General features: G+C 47.2%; 1 protein-coding gene across 5 annotated transcripts in view; it reads left to right on the top strand.

Annotated features, from left to right (window-relative positions):
- LOC140388230 (cadherin-related family member 4-like) overlaps positions 1-27443 on the top strand; it is a 330338-nt gene that overhangs the window by 56215 nt on the left and 246680 nt on the right. For 4 of the 5 annotated variants that reach the window (XM_072472043.1, XM_072472040.1, XM_072472041.1 and 1 more), the window contains exons 3-5: positions 4804-5000; positions 8904-9069; positions 11020-11108. In XM_072472043.1, coding sequence (XP_072328144.1) covers positions 4804-5000; positions 8904-9069; positions 11020-11108 — 452 coding nt within the window. The remainder of the gene's footprint in view (positions 1-4803; positions 5001-8903; positions 9070-11019; positions 11109-27443) is intronic. The other variant, XM_072472044.1, reaches the window with a different exon arrangement.

The following is a 27443-nucleotide window of genomic DNA, read 5'->3' as shown; positions in this document are numbered from 1 at the left end:
AGATGGCGGCACCCATGGTGCGCACATTGCGGGGTCGGGATAAGATGGCGGCAGCCATGGGGCGCACGTGGCCGAAGGGGGACAAGATGGCGGTGCCCATTGGTCGCATATGGACCCGGGAGGAGAAGATGGTGGCTCCCATTGTGCGTCTGGCATGGGGGGGGGCCTTAGTGGGCGTGATCGCAGCGACTGCCGTGCCTGGCACACCGCCGTGAAGTGGCCCTTTTTACTGCAGGCTTTACAAACTGCAGTGCGGGCCAGGCAGTGTTGGCAGGGTTGCCTCTGCTGGACGCAAAAGTAGCAGCCCCCCCCCCCCCCCCCCCCCCCCCCCGGGGTACGCGGATCGACGTGCGGTGCAGGCGTATTGGGAAGGCAGGGCCCAGGCTGAGGAGGTCGGCGGCGGGGTCCAGGAGGGGTTGGAAGGAGTAGAAAGGTGGGCAGCCTGGCAGGGGGTGGGGGGGGGGGGGGTGGGGTACGATTGTACATTATGGGATGCAACAAGGTTTTCGTCTCCGCCAATTCGAGCGTGGCCCCTTCCAGTAATCGTCCGCAATCCCGTCACGAAGGCATCGCGCATGAGGAGATTCGCGTGTTCGGCGGCCGTGACGGCCTGACAGTCACAGTCCCGGACGAGTGGAATTGGGGCCCGCCAGAAATCTTCGATGGACTCACCAGGTAGTTGCGAGCGGGTGGCGAGTACATGCCTGGCGTAAAGCGTGTTCGCCTCCTGCGCGTGGTGTTCTTTGAGGAGTTCCATTGCTTTTGTGTAATTCGGGGCATCTTGAATCAAGGGGAACACGCTGTATCTCAGTCTGGAGTACAGGACGTTTATCTTCTGAGCTCCGTTCGCTCGGGGTCCGCAGCCTTGATGTAGGCCTCAAAACATGCTAGCCAGTGAGCAAAGTCTTTCCTGGCATCTGGCGAGTACGGATCCAGCTACAGGCAATCGGGCTTAATTCGGACATCCATTCTGTGGAAAATCTGACTGTAATAAATTGATGCACGATCAATTGCACAAAGACTAAAGTTGGGTACAACTGTGGCTTTATTACAGTCAGATGTGTGCCCTCCTGCTGCAGCTGGCGAAATGGCAGGGCACTGGAGGTCATGCATATTTATACAGTTCTCCCTGGGCGGAGCCAGCCGGCAGGAGCTACCGGCGAACCTGTAGTGCACGTCCTACCTTACATCTCCTATTCCAGTGGTTCACCACACCTGTGACATAGTAGGGGGGAGGGTCCCTCTCTCTTTGGTCTCATTAAAGGTCCTTAGCAGGAGTGGGCACAGCAGCTCCGAAAATTTCTTGTAGAATTCTACAGGGTAGCCGTCCGGCCCCGGGGCCTTGCCCGACTGCATGTGCCCTAGACCCTTTATCATCTCCTCCAGCTCTATCGGGGCCCCCAGCCCCTTCACCAGATCCTCTTCCACCTTTGGAAACCTCAGTTGGTCCATGAATTGCTCAATCCCTTCCCCTCCCGGCGGGGGCTCTGACTCATACAATTTACTGTAAAACGCCCTAAAGACTTTGTTCACCCCCTCTGGGTCCTTGACCGTATTGCCCTCCTTATCCCATACTTCCCCAATTTCCCTGGCTGCCTCTCTCTTGAAAAGTTGGTGCACCAGCATTCTACTTGCTTTCTCCCTGTATTCATAGACAGCCCCTTTGGCCTTCCTCAGCTGTGTTACCGCTTTCCCTGTAGTTAGCAGGTCGAATTCCGCCTGCAGTCTCCGGCGCTCTTTCAGTAGCCCCGCCTCGGGGGTCTCCGTGTAACTCCTGTCTACTCTGAGTATCTCCCCGACTAGCCTCTCTCTCCGCTCTTTCTTTCTTCTCCCTATGGGATCTGATAGAGATTAACTCCCCTCTGATAACTGCCTTCAGAGCCTCCCACACCATGGACGCTGCTACCTCCCCCGTATCGTTAGTTTCCAGGTAATTTTTAATGTTCCTCCTTAACCGCCCACAAACCTTGTCATCTGCCAGCAGCCCCACATCTAGCCTCCATAGTGGGGGATGACCTCTCTCCTCCCCAAGACGCAAATCCACCCAGTGCGGAGCATGATCGGAGACTGCAAGGGCCGAGTATTCCGTTCCCTCCACCCTGGGGATTAACGGCTAAATCGCTGGCTTTTAAAGCAGACCAAGGCAGGCCAGCAGCACGGTTCAATTCCCGGACCAGCCTCGCCGAACAGGCGCCGGAATGTGGCGACTAGGGGCTTTTCACAGTAACTTCATTGAAGCCTACTTGTGACAATAAGCGATTTTCATTTCATTTCATTTCATAAAAGAAATCTATACGGGAGTAAACTTGGTGGACATGGAAAAAAAAAGAGAACTCCTTCGCCCTCGGTAGGGCAAATCGCCACCGGTCTCCACCCCCCACCTCTTCCGTGAATCCCCTCAGTTCTTTAGCCGCCGCTGGTCGCTTCCCCGACCTGGGGTTTGACCGGTCCAATACAGGGTCAATAACTGTGTTAAAGTCACCCCCCATAATCAGATTGTGTGAGTCTAAGTCCAGAATTTTACCCAGCGTGCATCTCATGAATTCCACGTCATCCCAGTTCGGGGCGTAAACGTTCACTAGCACCACCTGGGTCCCCTGCAGCTTCCCGCTAACCATTATGTACCTGCCCCCCTTGTCAGCCATAATATTCCCTGCCTCAAAAGCCACCCGTTTGCTGACCAGGATTGCTACTTCTCTGGTCTTTGAATCCTGGTCCGTCCACCCTTTTCTCAATCTTGTTTGGTCCGCAAGTTTGAGGTGCGTCTCCTGTAGCATGGCTACATTTACCTTAAACCCCTTTAGGTGCGAGAACACGTGAGCCCTCTTGACCGGCCCATTCAGGCTCCGCACATTCCACGTGATCAGCCTGTATGGGGGGCTAACCCCCCCACCCCCCCTCCTCCTCTGCCGACTAGCCATCTTCCTTTTTCGGCCAGCCACGAGCCCGCGTCATAAATATGTACTTGTAATGACACCCTGGGGGAGTGCGTGGTCAGCCCCAGCCCCACAGACCCCGGAGTTCCAACAAAAGTGAATTAACTAATAATTTGTGTTTCCCGAAGACCTTTCACCCTTGTGAATTTATAAGTAAAACATGAACAAACTGTTTATTAATAATAAGAGGATAATATATACCACCGGATGGAGCTAGGTACAAGATGTGCAGGTCAATGCAATTCCAATCACCGGTCACCAGGTGCCGCTGTACCCAGGATGTTCAGATCTGTACAATTCTGCTCTTCTACCTCGAGATGGAGCTTTCGTCTCCCTGAGAAATTACTAGGCTTTGACCCTGGAATTAACAAACTTTCACCTGCCTGATTTCTGTATGAAACTCTGGCTGTTTTCTCATGAATGCTCTCACCTTAAACTTCAATCTTGAGCTCTTCCCAGCACCTTCAGACAGAACCATAAAAGTGTTACCGACCTGTGGAAAAATGGCTGGCACTTACACAATAAAAAGGTCTCTTTCCCAGTTCTTATGGCTGCTGGTGCCTTCTAAACAAGAATGCCTCCACAGATTTAGCAAGAATGTCTCTTAAAATCGTTTGGCACAGAGAGAGAGACAGATAGATTCTTCACTACCTTCTCGCTGAGCTCCCTTCACAGAACTGAAACAAAAGATGGAACTCTGCAGAAGACCCGCCTTCTTTCTGGACATTTTTGACTGGTCCACCAATCATAGGCAACAATAGGAGAAGGCCAAGAACTCTACATTCACCGATTGGCTGCTTGCCAAATCTATCAAATTGACATCACAAGTTCTGCCACAGAACCTAAAGGGGGCATATTGACCTGGTTTTTGGTGTCCAAAGACTGCAATTTAAATAGAAATCCCAAAGGGTGCAATAATGTTGTAGCAGCTAACCAGAGACTGTAGATCAATGCAGGCAGTAGAATGGGGATTAAAAGGGAACACAGGATAGAAAAAAGATTTTACAACAAGGTCCTAACATACTTCCAAATGTTGTTTAAGTCTCGGGAAATGTAGTCAAGTTAAATATGTCCGGAAAGAAATCTCAGTTGTCCAAACGATCGATGTGATACAGATTAAATATTTGGCTCTCTTTCTGGTTCTCACCGACAGCCAACTGTGTGAGCTGAAATTGAGAAGAAAATTAGCACATAATCATAGAAACACAGACATCTCTCTAGTACACTAAATCCCTATTGAAGACCATCTCTCAAGTACACTAAAGGCCTCATGAAGACCATCTCTCTAATACACTAACTCTGTATTGAAGATCATCTTCACAGTACACTAATTTGCTATTGAAGACCATCTCATTAGTCCACTAACCCCCGATTGAAGACCATCTCTCTAGTGAACTAATCCCTATTGAAGACCATCTCTAGTTCACTATATCCCTATTGAAGACCATCTCTCTAATATACTAACTCTGTATTAAAGATCATCTCTACAGTACTAACACCCTATTGAAGACCATATCTCTAGTACATTAACTCCTCATTGAAGACCATCTCTCCAGTGCACTAATTCCCTATTGAAGACCATTTCTCCGGTACACTAACTCCCTATTGAAGACTATCTGTCCAGCACACTAACTCCTCATTGAAGATTATCTCTCTCGTACACTGATTCCCTATTGAAGACTATCTCTCTAGTATACTAATTGCTTATTGAAGACAATCTCTCTAGTACACTAACTCCCGATTGAAGACCATCTCTCTGGTACATTATCTCACTACTGAAGACCATCTCCCTCATACACGAGAATCATGATAATCCCTTAATGTGCCTCCTGAGATTAACAATGTTTTGTCTTCCTGTTCTGCCTAGTTGTGGAAAATTTTGAAAGCATTGCCACTGTACCAGAGAACAGTCCTGCAGGAACCAAGATTCATGAATTCCAGGCAATTGTGTTCAATGATGCTGTTTTGGAAATAGCTGTCACTTCCACACCAGAAAGTGAATTCTTTATGATCACATATAGAAGGATACTTCGGACAGAGATTTTAAATCGATACATAGTGGAGGTATGTTCAATGATATCCCTCCTTGTAAGGACCTGATAAGCGCAGATAAAATGGAGCCTTTGGGTTACCAACTGTGCAGGGTTGCCCTGGAATCTCCTAGAATTAAAGATTAATCTCCAGGACTCTGCTGTGACTAACTGAGGAGCAAACTCAACAAGGCATTAAAATAAATTTTGTGTTTTATTCCATCTTCTTTGAACAATTTTGTTTACTAGCTATCAATGTATTGGAGATGGGAAAAAGTTAATTTGATTGACAATCAAGAATCAACCAATGCATTAACAATGAATGAATTCAAATTCCAATTGGCTGTGGGAATTGCACGACTCGGACATAGGACCTGTTGAGTGGCCAATCACAGGTAGGTGGGATGGGGTGGTTGCAGGTGTGAAGCCATTGGATGAAATCTCCATGCAGATCTGGAGTTGGCTGGCCTGCCCAAGGCAAATATAAATGGCAGTCACCAAAGGCAACTGCTCAAAGGTGGCGAGGTCCTTCTTTAAACATGCACATTGGGCCCCCATGAGCTCATCAGACCCCAGTAGTCGTCTTGATTCCAGCTGTCAGGAAGTGGTCCACCGGACCACAGAAGTCCCAACAAGGTAAGTTATCATGATGTTTTTTTATTTCCTGTTAAATTGTGGGCCAGGAAAAACAAATCTGGGAAATCTCACAGGGAAACATTCTGATTGCCCTGTACAACTGAACGTCATCCCAAACGCTTAAATTTAGGCTAGGCCTCTGGGAAATGAGGGGAATGGAGAATGTTTGAACAATTTTATAGAGCTGTTTGATACCATCTCCAGGCTATCTGCACTGACAATGAAACATATTATGCGACTCAGCAAATTATTGATATGGAAAGTTATAGAAAAATAATTGAATATTGCTGCCAGAAAATGGCAATCATTAGCAGCCAAACAATTCTTTCTTGGTGCTTGCACATGACCGTTTCAGGCTGGTAGTACCATAGAGCCAGGCCTGAGGCTAGGACGTGTACAATGGGATATGCAGTGAGCAGAACTGAGTTTCACTGGCAGATACATCTTGCACTGAGTGCTCTGATACATAGGTTACATAGATACATAGAACATACAGTACAGAAAGAGGCTATTTGGCCCATCAAGTCTGCACCGACCCACTTAAGCCCTCACTTCCACTCTATCCCCGTAACCCAGTAACCCCTCCTAACCTTTATTTTTGGTCATTCAGGGCAATTTACCATGGCCAATCCACCTAACCCACACGTCTTTGGACTGTGGGAGGAAACCGGAGCACCCGGAGGAAACCCACGCATACACGGGGAGAACGTGCAGACTCTGCACAGACAGTGACCCAGCAGGGAATCGAACCTGGGACCCTGCCGCTGTGAAGCCACAGTGCTAATCACTTGTGCTACTGTGCTGCCCAGGTTGATCATGGACACAAATCTTCCCCCTCTTGTACAAAAGTTGGATGTGTGATTTGGCAATATGCAATTTACTGCAAGATTAAATACATCCAATAGTGAGTTGAGTAGCTTCAATTGATTAAAATGTGGTTTGTTGCACAGGGCTAGAGGCATGAGGGTACGAATGTTATTGTAAAAACACTTGCCACACCTGCAGCCTTTAGAATGATAAAGGTGAGAGATGCATTGGGAACAGCACCAACTGAAAGTTTTCCTCAAAGTCACTCACCATCCTGACTTGGAACAATATTGAGGTTCCTTCCTTGTCACTGGCTCTCCCTTCCTCAGGGCACTGTGGGTGTACCTACACTACATGGACTGCAGCGGTCCAAGAAGGCAGCTCACCACCACCTTCTCAAGGGTAATTCAGGATGGGCAATAAACGCTAGCCTAGCCAGCAACGTCCACATTTCATAAAATGAACTTTTAAAAAACAACCGACTGTACTTTTATCAAATTCCTCTCTGTTATACAGTAATGGGGCAGGATTCTCCATTTCTGAGACTAAGAGTTGACGCCAATGCAGAATTTGTGGACTTTCACGGCAACAAGGCACCACACCTGGACTGATTCTGCTATCTTTAAGGGGCTAGCACCGGTGCCACGTGGAACACAATCGATCCTAATGAAAAATGGTTTGGGAATCTGCCAGGTCCATGATTGACACTCAGGAAGCTGACAAGCTGCAGCCGCATATACACATTCCACTCCCCACACACACCATCCCAGCCAACAGGATGGCACTGTTTGTGCTGGAGCACGCCCATACAGTTGATGGGTCGGCTGGGGCCAGAGGGCACCTAGATGGGTGGCCTGCGGGACACCCATGTGGTGAACGTATTGCAGTAACCATTCACCATGTATATAACTGTATCACGCTGTTGCCCATGTGGGCTCCACCTATGGACCATTGTAAGGTATTACCTGTAATGTATCATATTGGTGCCTTGTGGGCTCCGCCCCTGGCTCCACCCCTTGAGGGGAGGTATAAAGAGCAGTCACCATGTAGGCAGCTCTCACTAGCAGACCAGTCGCAGGCAGGCACTGTTCTAGTTGATTAAAGCCACTGTTTACTTCTACTCCTGGTTTCGTGTGAATTGATGGTCGCATCAATTTAATCAACTACAACGCCACTATGGAATCGGCCCTCAAACCTGACCGACTGGAACTCGATCCGCAGGCCGCGGAGGCGAAAGTGAATTTTTCGCACTGGCTTCGCTGTTTCAAGGCCTACCTCGCCGCCTCCTCCTCGCCTTCCGTCACCGACAAACAGAAGCTGAGTCTTCTCCACGCCCGGGTGAGCCATCGAATCTCTGTTCAACTCGAGGAAGCCTCCACTTACGCAGACACCCTCGCGATGCTACAGCGCCTCTACGTAAGGCCAGTGAACGAGGTATACGCGCGGCATCTCTCCTCACTACTCGCCACCAGCGCCCCGGGAATCGCTGGAAGAGTACCTACGCGACATCAAAGTCCTTGCACGAAGTTGCAATTACCAGGCCGTTACGGCCACTCAACACATGGACCTCGCCTTCCGGGACACCTCCGTGGCTGGAGTCAGGTCCAACTACATGAGACAGCGATCCGTGCACCGGACAGGCTGAACTTATGAACCCTTCACCCCCGCCGGACTTAATTTTTAACAGGGGGTGACTGTGGTGAACGTATTGCAGTAACCATTCACCATGTATATAACTGTATCACGCTGTTTCCCATGTGGGCTCCACCTATGGACCATTGTAAGGTATTACCTGTAATGTATCATGTTGGTGCCTTGTGGGCTCCGCCTCTGGCTCCACCCCTTGAGGGGAGGTATAAAGAGCAGTAGCTCTGTAGGTGGCTCTCACTAGCAGACCAGTCGCAGGCAGGCACTGTTCTAATTGATTAAAACCACAGTTTACTTCTACTCCTGGTTTCGTGTGAATTGATGGTCGCATCAACCCATAAGGCCCCTGGCCTTAAGTCCACAGAGGGTTGTTAACAATGTGCGCAGCTGCACGGCTGCCTTTCTGGCTGCGGCAACGGTGTTCGGTGTCTGTCCATCCTGACCCCACAGCCCTCGTCCGGCCACCCTCTGCTACTTCCCCGGCCCTGTCAGAAGTCCTCCGGCCAGCGGCACAACTGGCAGCAAACTATGGCGATGTTTGACACTTTCCGTACCCCCTCTCTCTCCCCCAGAAGCCACAATGCCGGTTTTATAATTAAGTTGAGTTGATGTACATTGGACACAATTTCATATTGTGGGGAAAGTACTGATATAAACGCAGCTTCAACAATTGTGATGTTTTGACTTCAGTTTTAAAATTAATTCTAGGGAAACAGTCATTACAGCAAGGCAGTATTTATTGGCAATCCTGAATTGCTCTTGAGAAAGTGATGCTGGGTCTCTTTCTTAATCACATGTGCCCAGCCACTATCACTTTATACTTTTCTAAAAATGCTATTTCTTTTAGACTTTTCTGAGTACCAAGGCATCCTTGGATTATGAATGGGCACCCATATACCTGCTCACGATAACGATCAATGGATATAATCTGCCCATTCACTTTGAACAGCTCCAACTCTTAATACAAGATGTCGCAGATGAGCACTGCGGTATACAGTTCCAGACTCCAGGAGGTAGGTGATTCCTTTCTCATCTTTTGTCTTCCTGTGAGTTTAGTGCACAACAGGCCAAGGAATGTTAGTGCTGTGGTTTTGGATTCTGGATCCAGGCCCATTAGGGACTGGTTTTGGATTCTGGGTCCAGGCCCATTAGGGACTGGTTTTGGATTCTGGGCCCAGGCCCATTAGGGACTGGTTTTGGATTCTGGGCCCAGGACCATTAGGGACTGGTTTTGGATTCTGGGCCCAGGCCCATTAGGGGCTGGTTTTGGGTTCTGGGTCCAGGCCCATTAGGGACTGGTTTTGTGTTCTGGGCCCAGGCCCATTAGGGACTGGTTTTGGATTCTGGGCCCAGGCCCATTAGGGACTGGTTTTGGGTTCTGGGTCCAGGCCCATTAGGGACTGATTTTTTTATTCTGGGTCCAGGCCCATTAGGGACTGGTTTTGGATTCTGGGCCCAGGCCCATTAGGGACTGGTTTTGGGTTCTGGGTCCAGGCCCATTAGGGACTGGTTTAGGATTCTGGGCCCAGGCCCATTAGGGACTGGTTTTGGGTTCTGGGTCCAGGCCCATTAGGGACTGGTTTAGGATTCTGGGCCCAGGCCCATTAGGGACTGGTTTTGGGTTCTGGGTCCAGGCCCATTAGGGACTGGTTTTGGATTCTGGGCCCAGGCCCATTAGGGGCTGGTTTTGGATTCTGGGTCCAGGCCCATTAGGGACTGGTTTTGGATTCTGGGCCCAGGCCCATTAAGGACTGGTTTTGGATCCTGGATCCAGACCCATTAGGAACTGGTTTTGGATTCTGGGTCCAGGCCCATTAGGGACTGGTTTTGGATCTGAGATCCAGGCCCATTAGGGACTGGTTTTGGATTCTGGGCCCAGCCCCATTAGGAACTGATTTTGGATTCTGGATCCAGGCCCATCAGCGACCGGTTTTGGATTCTGGGCCCAGGCCCATTCAGGACTGGTTTTGGATCCTGGATCCTGGCCCATTAGGGACTGGTTTTGGATTCTGGGCCCAGCCCCATTAGGAACTGGTTTTGGATTCTGGATCCAGGCCCATTAGGGACTGGTTTTGGATTCTGGATCCAGGCCCATTAGGGACTGGTTTTGGATTCTGGATCCAGGCCCATTAGGGACTGATTTTTTTATTCTGGGTCCAGGCCCATTAGGGCCTGGTCTTGGATCTGAGATCCAGGCCCATTGGGGACTGGTTTTGGTTCTGGGCCCAGGCCCATTGGGGACTGGTTTAGGATTCTGGGTCCAGGCCCATTAGGAACTGGTTTTGGATTCTGGGTCCAGGCCCATTAGGGACTGGTTTTGGATTCTGGGCCCAGCCCCATTAGGAACTGGTTTTGGATTCTGGATCCAGGCCCATTCAGGATTGGTTTTGGATCCTGGATCCAGGCCCATTAGGGACTGGTTTTGGATCTGAGATCTAGGCCCATTGGGGACTGGTTTTGGATTCTGGGTGGGGGCCCATTAGGGACTTGTTTTTGATTCTGTGTCTGGGCGCACTGGGGACTGGTTTTGGATTCTCGATCCCGCCCATTAGGGACCGATTTTGAGCTCTGGATCCAGGCCCATTAAGGGCTGATTTTGGCTCTAGTTCCAGGCTCATTTGGGACTGGTTTTGGGTTCTGGGTCCAGGCCCATTAGGAACTGGTTTTGGATTCCGGATCCAGGCCCATTTTGTGACAGGTTATGGGCTCTGGGTCGAGGCCCATTTTGTGACAGGTTATGGGCTCTGGGTCGAGGCCCATTAGGGATCGGTTTTGGGCTCTGGGTCGAGTCCCATTAGGGATCGGTTTTGGATTCCGGATCCAGGCCCATTTTGTGACAGGCTATGGGCTCTGGGTCTAAGCCCATTAGAATCTGAGAGAATATCAAGACACTGAAGTTTTTGCTACACTCCAATTTTTACTCCTCATGGCATAATATCCTTGATTATTCTGACCTTACGCAGGAGCCACAGTTCGTGTTGAAGAGACAGCAGCACCTCTTTCCCAAATCTACACCATTGTCTCAGCACCATCACCTGCAGAGAATTTTATCGTAAGTATACTTTCTATGGCCCCTAAGGCAGCTGTGTGATTGGGTGATTCTTCCTTAAACTCTACTGAGGGTCAAATATTTGAGTTGGTTGTCCCTGACTGTGTGAGGTGCTGACTCTTGTCAGTTGTTGTGGTTGGGAAGCTACACTGTCCCTAATTAACAGGCCAAAATATTCAAAGGGTTTATTTGAGGGAGCCTTAGCATGGTGGGAATGTTGTTGGACTAGGAAATCGAAGCCCAGTCGACTGCTATGGGGACATGAGTTCAAATCTCCCATGGAATCTGGGGCCATTTAAATTCAATTAACGAATCAGGAATGAAAAAAGCTAGTTCGGTAATGGTGAATGTGAAACTACCAGTGTTGTGAGAATCCATCTGATTCACTGATGTCTGTCAGGAAGGGAAATATGCAGTCCTTATTCAATTTGACTGGCATATGCATGCAGACCCATAGCAATGTAGTTGACTGTTTATGTCTCTCTGAATAGTCGAGCAATCTCTCAGTTGTACCAAAGTGCTACAGGAAAGCCAAATAAGCATAAAACTGGGTTGACCACCTGGCTTCGACCTAGGCACCGGAAATGACAAAGAGCGAACTCTCCCCTGTTTATCTTCTTACGTCCTCCTCACTAACATCCGGGGACTTGTGTCAAAATTGGGAGAACTGTCCCAGAAACTGGACAGGCAACAGCCTGACATAGTCAAACACATACCTACATACCTTACAGCTAAATTGCATTATGGCACCATAAGTAGCTGCAATAAAGATCACCATCCAGGTAAACGGCCACCCCTTGGATATACAAATAGATACAGGGGCTGCTGTCTCAGTCATTGGACAACAAACGTACTGGAAAGTTCTTTCAGGATCGAGTACCTGTGCCTAAAGGACACTAAGGCACGGCTGGTGATTGTTAAGTAATGGGTTAAGAGACATTGCAATTAGTTGTCTCATTTATGTTAAGTATCCATTAATTGACACTGATATGTAAAGGGGCTTCAGGTGGCCTCTGTCAGGTGATGTATAGTTAGAGTTTGGTGCAAAGGCTGTTGGAAGGAAATAAATGTGTGTTTGTGAAAAAGGAACAGAACTTTAGACTCTTCATATCACAGCAACTAAAACATCTAACAATTGGAAGCAGAGGATGGTTGCTGTGTAAATGTGAAGGGTTGAAAGATACAACTTTCCAGATCAAACCAAGGAGTGAGTGAGAAAAGAAAAAAAAGGGATATATGGCTGAACCGAGGATAAAGATGGCTGGATATGACTATCCTCCCTTATTTTCTGAAAGGGGATCGTACGACCAATGGAGAAGTGCAGTAGTTATGTGGACTAAGGTAATTGCTTTGGGAAAGAGAAAGCAAGGTATGGCATTGGCTCTTTCTCTACCTTATGGCAGTAAAATCCGGAACAAAGTGCTTTCTGAGCTGGAATTGGAAGAGTTAGACTCAGAAGAAGGTCTGGAGACTTTATTACGTTATATGGATAAGATTTATAAGAAAGATGACTTGTTAAGTGCGTATGAAGCATGGTCGGATTTTGATAAGTTCAGGAAAATGGAGGATATCTCCATGGAAGACTATATAATGGAATTTGGCAGACTATATAAAAGACTGCAGAAACACAACCTGGAATTTCCACAGTCTGTGTTGGCCTTTAACTGTGCTAGAGTGAGCAACATAGATAGGCTCCTGGTTTTGACAGGAGTTCAGTTTACTGATAAAGATACCTTATTCGAACAGATGACAAAAGCTTTAAAAAAGTTTCTGGGGAAACATTTGATTCCGATGGCTCTGATGACCCAAATAGGTCAGCCTGCAATAAGGCAGAATATGGAAGATACACTACTAACAGGATGGTGAAATCGTATGGCTACGAACAGGGCTCAAGACTATAGAAGGAGACCGAGACAAGTAAATTATGAAGACAGAAACCCAATTAGAACCTACAATAGGAAGATGAACCCCAGAAATGCACGGGGCATGATAAATCGATGTGACTCTCAATACCATTATGCTTTCAACTGTCCAACCCGTTATGATAGAGTGTTTGAAGCGACACATGACACGGAAGAGTCAGAAGAGGAAAAAGATAGTGACCAGAAAGAAGGCATTGTCCTATTGACAAGCAGTTTTACGCCGGTAATGAGGGTGTTGGTTGCAGAATCCTTCAACGGTGCTGTATTGGACAGTGTTCTGTGTGTGGAATTGACTGGTTAAAATGTTACCTGGACTCTTTGAATGCTGAAAATCGTAACAAGGTTAAAGAATTTGAAAGTTCCACAAGTTTCATGTTTGGGGATGATAATACTCTGAAGTCGCTGAAAAGAGTGGTGATCCCTTGCAATAATGCCGGAATGAATCATTTCATTAGCACGGATGTTGTATCAAGTGAGATACCTTTGCTGCTGAGCAGACCGTCGATGAAGAAATTACACATGAAACTGGATATGGAACAGGATAAGGCAACAATTTTTGGAAAGACGGTGGACTTACAATTTACACAGTCGGGACACTATTGTATTCCATGACTGACAAATAATATTTCAAGTAGAGAGGTTAAGGATGTGTTAATGGCAGTTGAAAATGGGACTTTAGCTGATAAAAAGCTTGTGGTATTAAAACTGCATAGGCAATTTTCAGCCTCGGAGGCTGAAAAATTTATTAAAGGATGCAGGGGTAAGGGATGATGACTATACTAAACTGATAGAACAGGTTAATGACCGCTGTGAAGTTTGTAGGAAGTACAGAAGGACACCAGCACGACCGATAGTAACCCTACATTTGGCCAGGGATTTTAACAACATTATGGCCATGGACCTTAAGATCTGGGATAAAGCAAATAATATATTTATTTTGCGTTTTGTAGATTTAGCAACCAGATTTAGTCAATCAACGATGGTACGAAGTAAAGAAAAGAGAGTAATTCTGGATCAAATCGTGGAAAAATGGATAGGGACAGGAATGGGTCCACCGGCAAAATTCTTCACGGACAATGGGGGAGAATTTGCTAATGATGAGTTTAGGGATATGTATGAAAACATGAATATCAGAGTTATGATTACGGCTGCAGAAAACCCATCTAGTAATGGCATCTGTGAAAGAGATCATGCTGTCATCGATGACATGCTTCGGAAAATTTTGGCAGATCGACCAAATTGCAGGCTAAATTCAGCTTTAGCATGGATGGTACATGCAATGAATTCATTGCCGATGGTTGGGGGCTATAGTCCTTATCAATTAGTGTTTGGTAGAAATCCTAAAATTCCGTCCATTTTGGATGACCAGCCTCCAGCTTGGGAGGGGGCTACAATTAGCTCTGGTTTTGCTGAACATTTAAATGCATTACATAGCAGTAGAAAAGCTTTTTTGGAAGCAGAAGTCTCTGAAACAATTCGCAGAGCTTTAAGACAGAACGTACGGCCATCAGATGCCGTTTTTCAGCAAGGAGGCATGGTATACTATAAGAGAGACAATTCTAATGAACGGAAAGGCCCAGGGAAGATCATAGGTATAGATGGCAAAACAATTATTTTGCAACATGGTAATCAAACTGTTAGGGTACATTCATCAAGGATAATGGGTACAGATTACAAATTTTCAAACTTAGACACAGCAGACAGACATGACGGGGAACCAGAGTCATCTGGTACGCATGTGTTACAGAACTATGAGAACCAATTAACTGATATAGACAGGGTTTCTGTGGAGGAACACAACACTTCTGATGAATTAGAACAGGCTATTTTTCCGAAAGGGCAACTGCCAAAAGTTGGTACAAAAGTGACATACTTGCCTGAAGGGTCTAGTCAATGGAAGGATCCAACTGTTATTAGTAGAGCAGGGAAGACTACTGGAAAGTATAAACATTGGTTGAATGTACAGCATTCAGGGGAAGTAGTTAAGACAATGGATTGGGAAAACGAAGTTCAAAAATGGAGGGCACAGAAACGCAGTGCCAGTTCAGATCGTACAGCGGATAGTGAACAGGTCCGCAGGAAAAGGTCGAGAACTATTGAAAGGACATCCCACAGCAGAAGGGAAAGATCAAGCAGTAGCAGTACAGAACGAGATACCAGGCGGGAGAGGGGACGTAGTTTATCAAGGTCTCGGAACATGAATAAGACTACGAATACTAATAGGAGTAGAAGCCCACATGCACGTGAGATTTTGGTGGCTTCAAATAAATTAGATGAAAATGTTATCAAAGAAGCTAAACAGCAAGAATTGAATAGTTGGAGTGAATTTGGGGTATACACGGAAGTACCGGATAGGGGACAAAGAGCTCTATCCCACAGATGGATTTGCACGGAGAAGGTTCTTCCGGGTGGAACTTATAAGGCAAAGGCCAGGCTTGTGGCAAGGGGATTTGAAGAAAACTTAGAAAATCAGGATTTAAGGGTAGATTCACCAACAGCAGGAAAGGTTATTTTAAAGATCTTCTTGGCTCTATTAGCCACAAAGGCATGGGAATGCAAATCAATAGATATAAAAGCTGCCTTTTTGCAGGGGCATCAGCTCCAGAGAGACATTTTTCTCCGTCCTCCTAAAGAAGCAGCTAACACAGAAGGGGTGTATATGGATTAAATGATGCATCTAGAGTCTGGTATTTTTTGGTAAGGTCAGTTTTGTTAAAGTTAGGCTGTTGCCAGTTGAAAGCAGATCCTGCAATGTTTTACTGGCACTATAAAGGAAATCTTTCTGGCATTTTTATGATGCATGTCGATGATTTTTTGTGGGGTGGGACTAGTGATTTTGAAGCTATTCTAATCTCTGGTTTGAGGAAAGAATTCAGTGTTGGAAGTCAGGCTTCCGGTGCATTTAAATATATTGGACTGGAAATCGGACAGACTAAGTTAGGGGCAACTTTACGTCAGCAATCCTATTTGGAAAGCATCAGCCCAATAGCAATTAGTCGTGGCCGAGTTTCACAAAAAGATGCAATGGTTTCAAAGATAGAAAAAGTGCAACTGCGAAGTTTAATTGGGCAACTGAACTGGTTAGGTAGACAGACTAGACCGGACGTGAGTTTTGATGTCTTAGAGTTGAGTACAAAAATGAATGATCCCAAAGTGGAAGACATAATAAGAGCAAATAAAGTGTTGGCCAAACTAAAAATGCAGGAGTGTGTTTTGAAGTTCCCGGTTTTAGGTGACCTTAGGCACTTGAAACTCATAGTTTATAGTGATGCATCCTACGCAAATTTATGTGACGGGGTTTCAAGCGCAGGAGGTTTTATAATTTTCCTTTTGGGGAACAATGGTAAATGTTGCCCGCTTGTGTGGGAAACAAAGAAAATAAGGAGAGTGGTAAAAAGCACGTTGGCTGCTGAGACATTAAGCCTTGTAGAGGCGGTGCATATGGCTTTTTATATAAGTATGATATTGACAGAAATTTTGGGATTAGGGGATTTGGGTAATATACCTATTGACTGTCACATTGACAATAAATCCCTGTGGGAAAATATGCACTCTACAAAAAGTGTCAATGAAAAGAGGTTACGGATAGACATCGCAAGTTTGAAGCAGATGTTGGACAGAGAGGAAATAACAAAAATTAAATGGGTCGACAGGAGCTATCAACTGTCAGACTGTTTTACGAAAAGAGGGGCGAGTTCACAGAAACTTTTGGATATTGTTAATGAAGGGCGTTTGTTTCTGTGACTGTTTTTTTTTCTTTCGCGTCCAAACAAAAAAAAGGGGGGAAATCATGTGCGTGTTTTTGAGTTTCTTGAAATTTTGTTTTCACCTAATTATTTTTTTTCTCTCCAAGGAAGGGGAGTCTGTTAAGTAATGGGTTAAGAGACATTGCAATTAGTTGTCTCATTTATGTTAAATATCCATTAATTGACACTGATATGTAAAGGGGCTTCAGGTGGCCTCTGTCAGGTGATGTATAGTGAGAGTTTGGTGCAAAGGCTGTTGGAAGGAAATAAATGTGTGTTTGTGAAAAAGGAACAGAACTTTAGACTCTTCATATCACAGCAACTAAAACGTCTAACTGTGATGTATACTGGAGAGCATTTAACAGATGTTTGGACAACAATAACCCCGGTTACTCATGGACAACAATCAGCTCAACTGCCACTGGTTGTGATGCAGGTGCCCAGACCCAGTGTTCTGGGCTGCGGCTGGTTACAGAGACTCCACTAAGATTGGCAACTGATGTTTCGGGTGGGTTCAGGCAGATTGTATGAGGTCCTGGGGAAATGTCCGGACGTCTTCCAAGACGGCTTAGGGAAGATAAAGAGAGCCGTGGCTAAAATTTACGCGGACCCGGAGGCCCAACTCAAATATTTCAGTGCCCACCCAGTTCTATATGCCCTGCTGATACTCGCTGTATTGAAGTCTTCAGAAAGTGGTGCAGCTTGTAATGAACACCTTTGTTCTCACTGTAAGGGTTCTACTCGGGCCACTTCCTCCCAATCAAGGTAAAGCGATAATGCATTAAAAGGAAGCTATTTGGCTCATCTAGTCCAGCCTGGCTCTGTGTGGACCAGTCCAGTCAGTTTCATTCTCCGACTCTATCCTCATAACCCTGCAAGTTTATTTCCTTCAAGCACTGGTCCATTTTACTTTTGGAATCATTAATTATTTCCATTTCCACCATTCTTAAAGGCAGCAAGTTCCAGGACATTACCGCATACTGATTATGAGATGTTCTCCCTCACATCCTCCTGTCTCCTTTGCCTTAAATCTGTGTCCCTTAGTCGTAGTACTGTCAACTACTAGGCACTTAGCCCGGCAGTGACAGGCCTTCCCTGGGGATCAAGAACCCCAGGTGTGGATGTCCACCTTCCTACAGCTGCAGAACAATCATTGCTCACCAGTGTCACTGGGGAGGGGTACTACACCCATCAAAGGCCTAGTATTGCCACGGACTCAGGCACTGGTGAGTGACGGTGTGAGGGGGAGCACAGGGTGACGGTCAAGTGGGGGGCGGGGAAGGATTCAGCACAAGATCAAAGTGGGTGGCTGCCAGTGGGCTCACCCCGTTCCTAATACTGGGTCCTTCAATCTAACACTGAGTGCCGAACAGTGCGACGGCTTTCTGCAGGGTGGGTCCCTCGCTGGCTGCAGCTTTAAATGGTGACGGGACGGGAAGCTGTCCATGGACCTTTCTGTCACAGACTTAATTCGGAGAAGTGTCAGTAAGGCGGTGGGGTCCCGTTGTAATAATATCATGGTTGTGTTGTAATTCACTGACTGACCACCAGGAGTCTCATTAGTATATAAATAAATGTTAGAGTCAGGTGACCTCAGACTGACTAGAGAGCTGGGAGGGAGGTTATTTGTTATCTGTTGTTTTGTATATATTTTACCCACAGTTAATATTAATAAATTGTTTATAACTTCAGCTTCAAGTGTTCTTGTGATATAAATCAGGCCATCCGACAAGAACATTACATCCATGATCTTCCCAATGAGTTAAATGTCCTGACCAGAAAACATGCCATGGTGAAGGGCAATAAGTTCCATCTCAAGGTGCTAATGAGAGTGAGAACTTGGGGATTATTCACCCAGTCCAATTCGCGGACACTGGTGCCGGTGTTGAAGCTGGACAAGACCGTCCGCTTGTGCGGCGACTGGAAAATGATGGTCAATGAGGCCTCCTGTTTGGACGGGTACCCCATGCCACGTAAATTTGGCTGGGGCCATTTTTTCTGAAAGCTGCACATGAGCCATGCCTACCTCCAGCTGGAGTTGGACACAGCATCCAGGAAATATGCAACCATTAACACCCACAGGGTATTATATGAGTACAGCAGGCTCCCATTTGGAGTATCATCATGTACCATTTTATGGAAAGCATTCTTCAAGGTCTGTCCAGGGTGGCTGTTTACCTGGTTGACGTGTTGATTACAGGAGCCTCCAAGAAGGAACAACTAGATAACCTAGAAGAAGTCCTCTGCCGATTCTCGGAAGTAACTGTCTGCCTGCAAATGTGACTTCCAGCTAGGAGAGAAGGATTTACCTGGAACACTGGCACCTCTACATGCACTCATAGAGAAGCAATAAAAATGGAAATGGAAGGTGTCACAAGTTTCAGCCAGGATCCAGGGATGGGCATTGTTGAATATGTATCGCCGAGGCACACAGATTGCAGGTGTCCTTAGCCAGCTCCCAATTCCTCCCGTCCCCGCCAGTCACAGATGAAGTTGAAAATGAAATGAAATGAAAATCGCTTATTGTCACAAGTAGGCTTCAATGAAGTTACTGTGAAAAGCCCCTAGTCGCCACAATAACCTTAGATGTGGCACCTTATCAAATGCCTTCTGGAACTCTTGGTTCAGTACATCCACCGATTCCCCTTTATTCACAACACATGTGACTTCTGTTCTCTGTTGATTATTCTTTTGTCTGCTATGTACACACTGTGTACGTTGTCTCGGCTGCAGAAAATACTTTTCACTGTACTTCGGTACACGTGACAATAAATGAAATGAAATGAAATCAAATCCTTCAAAAACCTCCAATAAATTAGGAAATCATGATTTCCCTTTCACAAAACCATTTTGTCTCTGCCTGACTGCCTTGAATTTTTCCAAGTGCCCTGCTATAACATCCTTGTAATGGCTTGTAACATTTTCCCTGTGAAAATTTTTGTCAAATGGCTGATAGTTTTCTGCTTTCTATCTCCCTCCCTTTTTGAATAAAGCAGTTACATTTGCTGTCTCCCAATCAGTTACTGAATCTAGGGAATTTTGGAAAATTAAAACCAATGCATCAAGTACCTCATTAACCACTCCCTCCAAGACCCTAGGGTGAAGTCTATCTGGAACAGGGGATTTGTAAGCCCGCAGACTCAACAATTTACTCAATATCACTTCCCTGGCGATTGTAATTTTCCTGACTTCCTCCCTCCCTTCCACTTCCTCATTTACAGCTATTTATGTGTCCTCTACTGTGGACAGATACAAAATAACTGTTTAATTGATGATCTTTATATTCTTTCCAATCTTCTAACCTGTCACCAATTATTGCGAAATTGTATGCTTTTTCTTTAAGTTTGATACTTTTTCTTTAAGTTTGATATGGTCTATAACTTTTTTACTTAAACACAGATAGTGGGACCTCCCCTACGAATTGGAATATATCCATTCTGTGTACTGTGAAATATTCCTTTAAATGTTTGTCAATGCATTTCTTTAAAAAAAAATCATATATGGGAAATGGGCTTTGATGTGTTGGGTATGTCGGGTCTGCGAGGACCGTTTACTGTAGCAGAGAGAGAGAGACAGGCTTCCAACACTTGAAGAAATGCAACTCAATTTTATTGAACTCTTAACTACCATACATACTTTAACTGTGGGTTGACACTATGCTGACTTGACTGGAGGCCTGAGGCTAACCTGACCAGACTATCTTACTACCACATGGTGTATGTTCTAGTTGCTGCTCACGGGCTCTGACTGTCTCAGAGGCTGGATCCCAAGAGAGCGGGAAAACTAGTGCCCTCTGGCTTTATAGTGGTCATGTCCTGTCTGGTGATTGGCTGCTGTGTTCTGAGTGTTCACTGGTCATCCTGTGTGTCAATAACTACCTGTCTGTGCACCATCATATACCTGTGTGTATATTTTGACATCTTCCCCCCCCCCCCCACTTTTTTTTACTTATTTAAAAAAATGTGTGTAGGTCAATAAATAATGAGTGGGTGTGTGTGTGTACAGGAGTCTGACTATATACCAAGTGCGTTAATGTATTTACATGGGAAGGTGTTTAGTGCAGATAGAGGGCAGATAACAAATTAGGAAGAAACAATATGTACAGATGTGTAAACGGATCACAAGGTAATGCAACATTCAGTCTATAAATTCAGTCTCTGTGGCGGGCGACGAATTCTGGTTGACCGCCTCAAGGGTGGGTCAGGGGCCGCCTGCACTTGAACGGGCGGAACTGCCTCCAATGTAGAGGTCGGTAAAAGAACTGGCAGATTGGTGGCCTCGTGGAAGGCCTGAGGAACCAGCATGTGAGGCGGGACATCACGTTCAGGTGGCGGGCGTGGAAGTAGCCGCAGTGCCCGCCTATTACGCCGAAGAAAGGAGCCACCATGCAGGCGTACGAGGAACGATCTTGGGGCCACTTGCTTAACCACCACAGCCGTGGCAGACCAGCCACCGTCAGGTAGCTGAACACGGACTCGGTCAGCAGGAGCCAGAGCAGGGAGATCTGTGGCATGGGCGTCATACGGCGATTTGCATTGAGCCCGAGACTGTTGCATCCTCTGCAGGACCGGAAAATTGTCAAGGTCCGGGATGTGGATAGCCGGCACCGTCGTCCGTAGTGTGCAGTTTATCAGCAGCTGTGCTGGGGACAGGCCAGCGGACAAAGGAGTCGCCCGGCAGGCCAACAGCACCAGGTTAAAATCCGAACCCGAGTCAGCAGCTTTGCACAAACAGTCTTTTAACAATGTGGACCCCCTCTTCAGCCTTCCCATTCGACTGGGGGTAGTGGGGGCTTGTAGTGACGTGCGTAAAATTGTACAGCCGGGCAAAATCCATCCACTCCTGGCTGAAGAAACAAGGGCCATTATCAGTCATAACTGCAAGTGGAATGCCATGATGGGCAAAAGTCTCTTTGCATGCCTTGATGACAGTTGCTGATGTGAGGTCAGTCAGTCTGACCACCTCGGGGTAGTTGGAAAAGTAGTCCACGTGGAGGACATAGTCTCGGCCCTTTGCATGAAAGAGGTCAATACCAACTTTGGACCATGGGGAGGACACCAGTTCATGCGGCTCTTTGGGCTCAGCTGGCTGGAACCTTTGACACGTTGGGCAATTTAGGACCACGTTGGTGATATCCTGACTGATGCCTGGCCAATATACTGCCTCTCGGGCTCGACGGCGACACTTTGACCCCCAGGTGACCCTCGTGGATTTGGCCGAGGACCAGTTCTCGCGTGCTCTGTGGGATTACTATCCTGTCCAGCTTCATTAATATGCAGTCCACTACCGCTAGATCGTCCTTTATATTATAAAACTGGGGGCACTGCCCCTTTTGCCAACCATCCGTGAGATGTCGCATTACCCGCTGGGGTAAAGGATCCCTGGCCGTCTCCTGACGAATTTGCACGACCCTTTCATCAGTGGCCGGAAAGTTGGATGCACAAAACTTCACCTGAGCGTCTATCTGACAGACAAAGTCCGACTGCTCACATGGCGTGGTGATGGATCTAGAGAGTGCGTCAGCCACAATGAGCTCTTTGCCCGGGGTGTAGACCAGGTCAAAATCATAGCGGCGGAGTTTGAGGAGGATACGTTGTAGCTGTGGCGTCATATCATTGAGGTATTTTTGGATGATGTGCACCAGTGGCCTGTGGTCTGTCTCGACCGTGAATTTGGGGAGTCCATACACGTAATCATGGAAGTTGTCAATCCCTGTGAGGAGGCCCAGGCATTCTTTTTCAATCTGAGTGTATCATTGCTCAGTAGGCGTCATGGCTCTAGAGGCATATGTGACTGGGACCCAGGAGGAGGATTCGTCCCGCTGGAGGAGTACTGCCCCAATGCCAGCCTGGCCCGCCTCGTTGGAGATCTTTGTCTCCTTGGCGGAGTCGAAAAACGCCAGTACCGGGGCCTTGGTGAGTTTCGCCCTGAGCTCACGCCACTCTTGCTCATGAGCGGGGAGCCACTGGAAGTCCGTAGTTTTTTTGACAAGATTGCGGAGGGCTGTGGTGTGTGATGCAAGGTTGGGGATAAACTTCCCAAGGAAATTAACCATCCCTAGGAAGTGGAGGACCGCCTTCTTGTTCTCCGGGGCCTTCATGGCGTTGATCGCCGAGACCTTATCTGCATCTGGCTGCACACCCATCTGCGAAATATGGTCGCCAAGGAACTTTATTTCTGCTTGACCGAACAAGCATTTGGCTCTATTGAGTCGGAGGCCATGCTCGTGGATCCTGTGGAACACTCGCTTGAGGCAATCGATGGGCTCCTGAGGAGTTGTGGACCAGATAATAATATCATCGGCGTACACTTGCACTCCCTCGATGCCCTCCATCATTTGCTCCATTATGCGGTGGAACATCTCCGAGGCGGAGATGATGCCAAAGGGCATCCGGTTGTAACAGTAGCGACCGAAGGGGTTGTTAAATGTACACAACTTTCGACTGGCCACATCCAGCTGTATTTGCCAAAACTCCTTGGAGGCATCAAGCTTCGTGTAAAACTTGGCGTGAGCCATTTCGCTGATGAGCTCTTCTCGTTTAGGTATAGGGTAGTGTTCCCTCATGATGTTACGGTTCAAATCTTTGGGGTTGATGCAGATGTGAAGTTCCCCTGACGATTCTTTGACACAGACCATGGAGCTAACCCAGTCCGTGGGTTCAGTGACCTTAGAAATGACGCCCTGGTCCTGGAGGTCTTGCAGCTGCTGCTTGAGGCGGTCCTTGAGGGGCGCCAGCACCCGACGCAGTGCATGAACCACAGGTGTGACATTCGGCTTCAGCAGTATCTTGTATCGGGAAGGTAGTGTACCCATACCTTCGAATACGCTGTGGTATTGTGCTATGATGTCATCTAATTGGGCTTGGAAGTTGACATCTGGCGAGGCCGTTGCCTCTGCGGATGACATGGTGTGAACCCGCTGCACAAGATTCAGGATTTTGCAGGCCCGAGCACCGAGCAGGGAAGCTCTGTTGGTTCCTACAATTTCAAAACACAGGGTTGATTCTGAAGAACGATGGGATACCGCAAGCTGGCATGAGCCACTGGCAGCAATGGCATTGCCATTGTAGTCGAGGAGCTGGCAGGCCGGTGGAAGAATGCTTGGCTTGATGCGGATGGTGTCAAGGTCAGACTTTGAAATGAGGTTCGCTGAAGCGCCGGTGTCCAGCCTGAAGCGTATGCGAGTCTTGTTGACCATGAGGGTGGCACACCACTCGTTGTCCGGATCAATGCTCAGTACTGGGAGTTGTTTCACCTTCTTCACTGAAAGCATCGTATGCTTGGTGATGATGCCCACCCGGAATGGGGATGTGAGGCCCTCGGTGTCGGAATCTGGAACCATGTCGGAGTCGGAGTCTGCAACGGTTGCTGTACTGACCGGACATTCCTGCGCTGCGACTGGGATCGCTGTGTGTTGGGCAGTTGAGCAGATCTGCACAGGGCTGCGTAGTGGCCAAGCTTGCCACACTGGAGACAGCGTCGAGATTTCACGGGACATTGCCACTTTAAATGGGCGGAGCCACAGTTGTTGCACGTCATGGCGCCGATGTCAGGATGGGCCGTGCGCCACCGCGCATGTGCGGTGCGGTCGAACGATGTGCGCATCTGCGCAGTTCGGTCGTCGGCCTCGCCGTCCCCTTGGTTGTGGCGCGCATGCGCAGGAGCCCGGGAAAAGCGCACAAAATGGCCGCCCTCATCCAGACTCAGGCCCTGGAGCTGTTTTACGGCCTGCACCCGCTCTGCATCGTGGGGGCCTTGCCGCGCCATCTCTGCCGCCTTGATATGGGAGTACCAGTTGTTAGTGTGCTCGTGGAGGACGCAGGTTTCGATGGCGATGGTAAGGGTGAGCTGCTTAACTTTAAGGAGCTGCTGGCGAAGGGGATCGGAGTGGACCCCGAAAACGATCTGGTCGCGGATCATGGAGTCGGAAGTGGAGCCGTAGTTGCAGGACTGCGTGAGGATACGGAGATGGGTTAAGAAGGACTGGAAAGGTTCATCCTTACCCTGAAGCCTCTGCTGGAACACATAGCGTTCAAAGCTCTCGTTGACTTCGATGTCACAGTGGCTGTCGAACTTCAGCAGGACTGTTTTAAACTTTGTCTTGTTCTCGCCTTCAGCAAAGGTGAGGGAGTTGAAGATGTGGATAGCGTCGTCCCCGGCTGTAGAGAGGAAGAGAGCGATCTTCCTGGCATCCGATGCGGTTTTGAGGTCGGTGGCATCAAGATACAGCTGGAACTTCTGCTTGAAAATCTTCCAGTTAGCACCGAGGTTGCCGGCGATGCGGAGCTGCGGGGGAGGGCGGACGCTGTCCATGTTACCGGATGGCTGATCTCTGGTCAAAGGCAGACTATCTCAAGGTGGGTCCGTCAAACCCAAACATAACTCACTGGTACCATGATGTGTTGGGTATGCCGGGTCTGCGAGGATTGCGTTTACTGCAGCAGTGAGAGAGACAGGCTTCCAACACTTGAAGAAATGCAACTCGATTTTATTGAACTCTTAACTATCATACATACTTTAACTGTGGGTTGACACTATGCTGACTTGACTGGAGACTTGAGGCTAACCTGACCAGACTATCTTACTACCACATGGTGTATGTTCTAGTTGCTGCTCACGGGCTCTGACTGTCTCAGAGGCTGGATCCCAAGAGAGCGGGAAAACTAGTGCCCTCTGGCTTTATAGTGGTTGTGTCCTGTCTGGTGATTGGCTGCTGTGTTCTGTGTGTTCACTGGTCATCCTGTGTGTCAATCACTGCCTGTCTGTGCACCAATATATACCTGTGTGTATATTATGACAGGCTTCACAAGCTAGGCCAGCTTTTATTGCCCATCTCTAATTGCCCTTGAGAAGGTGGTGGTGAGCTGCCTTCTTGAACTGCTGCAGTACCTTGAGGTGTACGTACACCCACTGTGCTGTTAGGGAGGGAGTTCCAGGACTTTGACCCAGTGATAGTGAACGAATGGCGACATATTTCCAAGTAAGGCTGCTGAGTGACTCGTTGATGTTCCCAGGTATCTGCTGCCCTTGCCCTTCTAGATGGTGGTGGTCATGGGTTTGGAAGCTGCTGCCTCAGGAGCTTTGGTGAGTTCCTGAGTACACATGGCTGCTATTGTGCATCGGCAGTGAAGGGAGTGAATGTTTGTGAAAAGGGTAGCAATCAAGCAGGCTGACTTGTTCTGGATGGTGTCGAGCTTCTTGAATGTTGTTGAGCTTTGCTCATCCAGGCAAGTGGAGAATATTCCGTCACACTCCTGACTTATGCTTTGTAGATGGTGGCTAGGCTTTGGGGAGTCAGGAGATGGGTTACTCGCTGCAGAATTCCCAGAATCTGACCTGCTGTTGTAGCCACAGTATTTATATGGCTAGTCCAGTCCAGTTTTCTGGGCAACTGGTCAGCGATGCTCATATCCTGGAAATGAATTTTTACAAAGTGGTAACCATCAGGATGTAGAGAGTGGGAAGTTCAGCTATGGTGATGCCATTGAATGTCAAGGGGCAATGGTTTGATTCTCTCTTTTGGAGATGGTCATTGCCTGGTACTTGTGGGCATGAACTTGTCATTTGTCAGTCCTTGTCAGGTCTCTATAGACCTATCCCTTGACCCCATTTACCAGTTTACTTTAGCACTCCAGTGGCATGCCCTCAATAATTGTCCTTACTTAAGTTTAGAATACTTGTCTTGGACGCACTCTTCTCGCCCTCAAACTGAATGTGAAATTCAATCATATTATGATCACTGCTACCTAGGGGTGCCTTCACTAGGAAGTTATCAATTAATCCTACCTCACTGCAAAATACCAGGTCAACTGTCTTCTGGTTGACTCCAGAACATGTTGTTCTACGAAAATACCCTGGAAACATTTTATGAATTCCTCATCCAGGCTACCTCTGATTTCTCAAGCCTATATATAGATTAAAACCCCCATGATTATCACCGTACTTTTCTGACCAGCTCCCATTATCTTTTCTTTTATACTCTGTCCTGCCGAGCCGTTACAATTAGGAATCCCGTACACCACTCCCACAAGTGACGTTTTGCCTTTATCATTTCTCAGAGGCACATCTATCACTCGTTGTGAGGAGTACAGTGATTGGTCCCCTCTCACTGTCTCTCGTTCTTAGAGCTGGAATTTAAGAACATTGTGGCACATTTTAAAAGGGGGTCTAACAAGTGCATCTGTAAATTGTTTCAGACTTGTTAGGGAACATATTCCTCCAAACACAAAACCTTAATTTAAAATGACACACTCTTCACTCTATTACATTCACCCTTCTTCCAAAAACCCAAATCCTAGCTGTACCTCTGGCAATAACAGGAGTTGCTTTTTGTCCACTAATTTTCAGAAGTGCATGTCAGTGACTTATTAATTATATTGTTACGGTACAATGGCAGTCACTTTGTTAAATGAAAATTACATTGTAAAGGTTGAATAACAATTACATTGTTATGGCAATTGCATTGTTAACAGGCGCTGGGTATTGGTGCACCTATGTGTGGGGACATTCGATGCGTAGTCGGTGCCATGGGGACGAGCGTGTTTTGTACACCCCTTTAATCATACTTTGAATTGATGTTTTAAATTTCCTTTGTGATTTAATGTTATTTGATGCAGTATCCCTTTAAAGGGTTGCTCTTTTCATTTGTCCCTTAGTTTGCCTAATTTATT

This window comes from Scyliorhinus torazame, chromosome 13, assembly GCF_047496885.1.
Source record: "Scyliorhinus torazame isolate Kashiwa2021f chromosome 13, sScyTor2.1, whole genome shotgun sequence".
NCBI classification, from domain to species: domain Eukaryota; kingdom Metazoa; phylum Chordata; class Chondrichthyes; order Carcharhiniformes; family Scyliorhinidae; genus Scyliorhinus; species Scyliorhinus torazame.
Note: the sequence above shows the minus strand (reverse complement) of the source record. Positions and strands in the feature narration are given on the sequence as shown.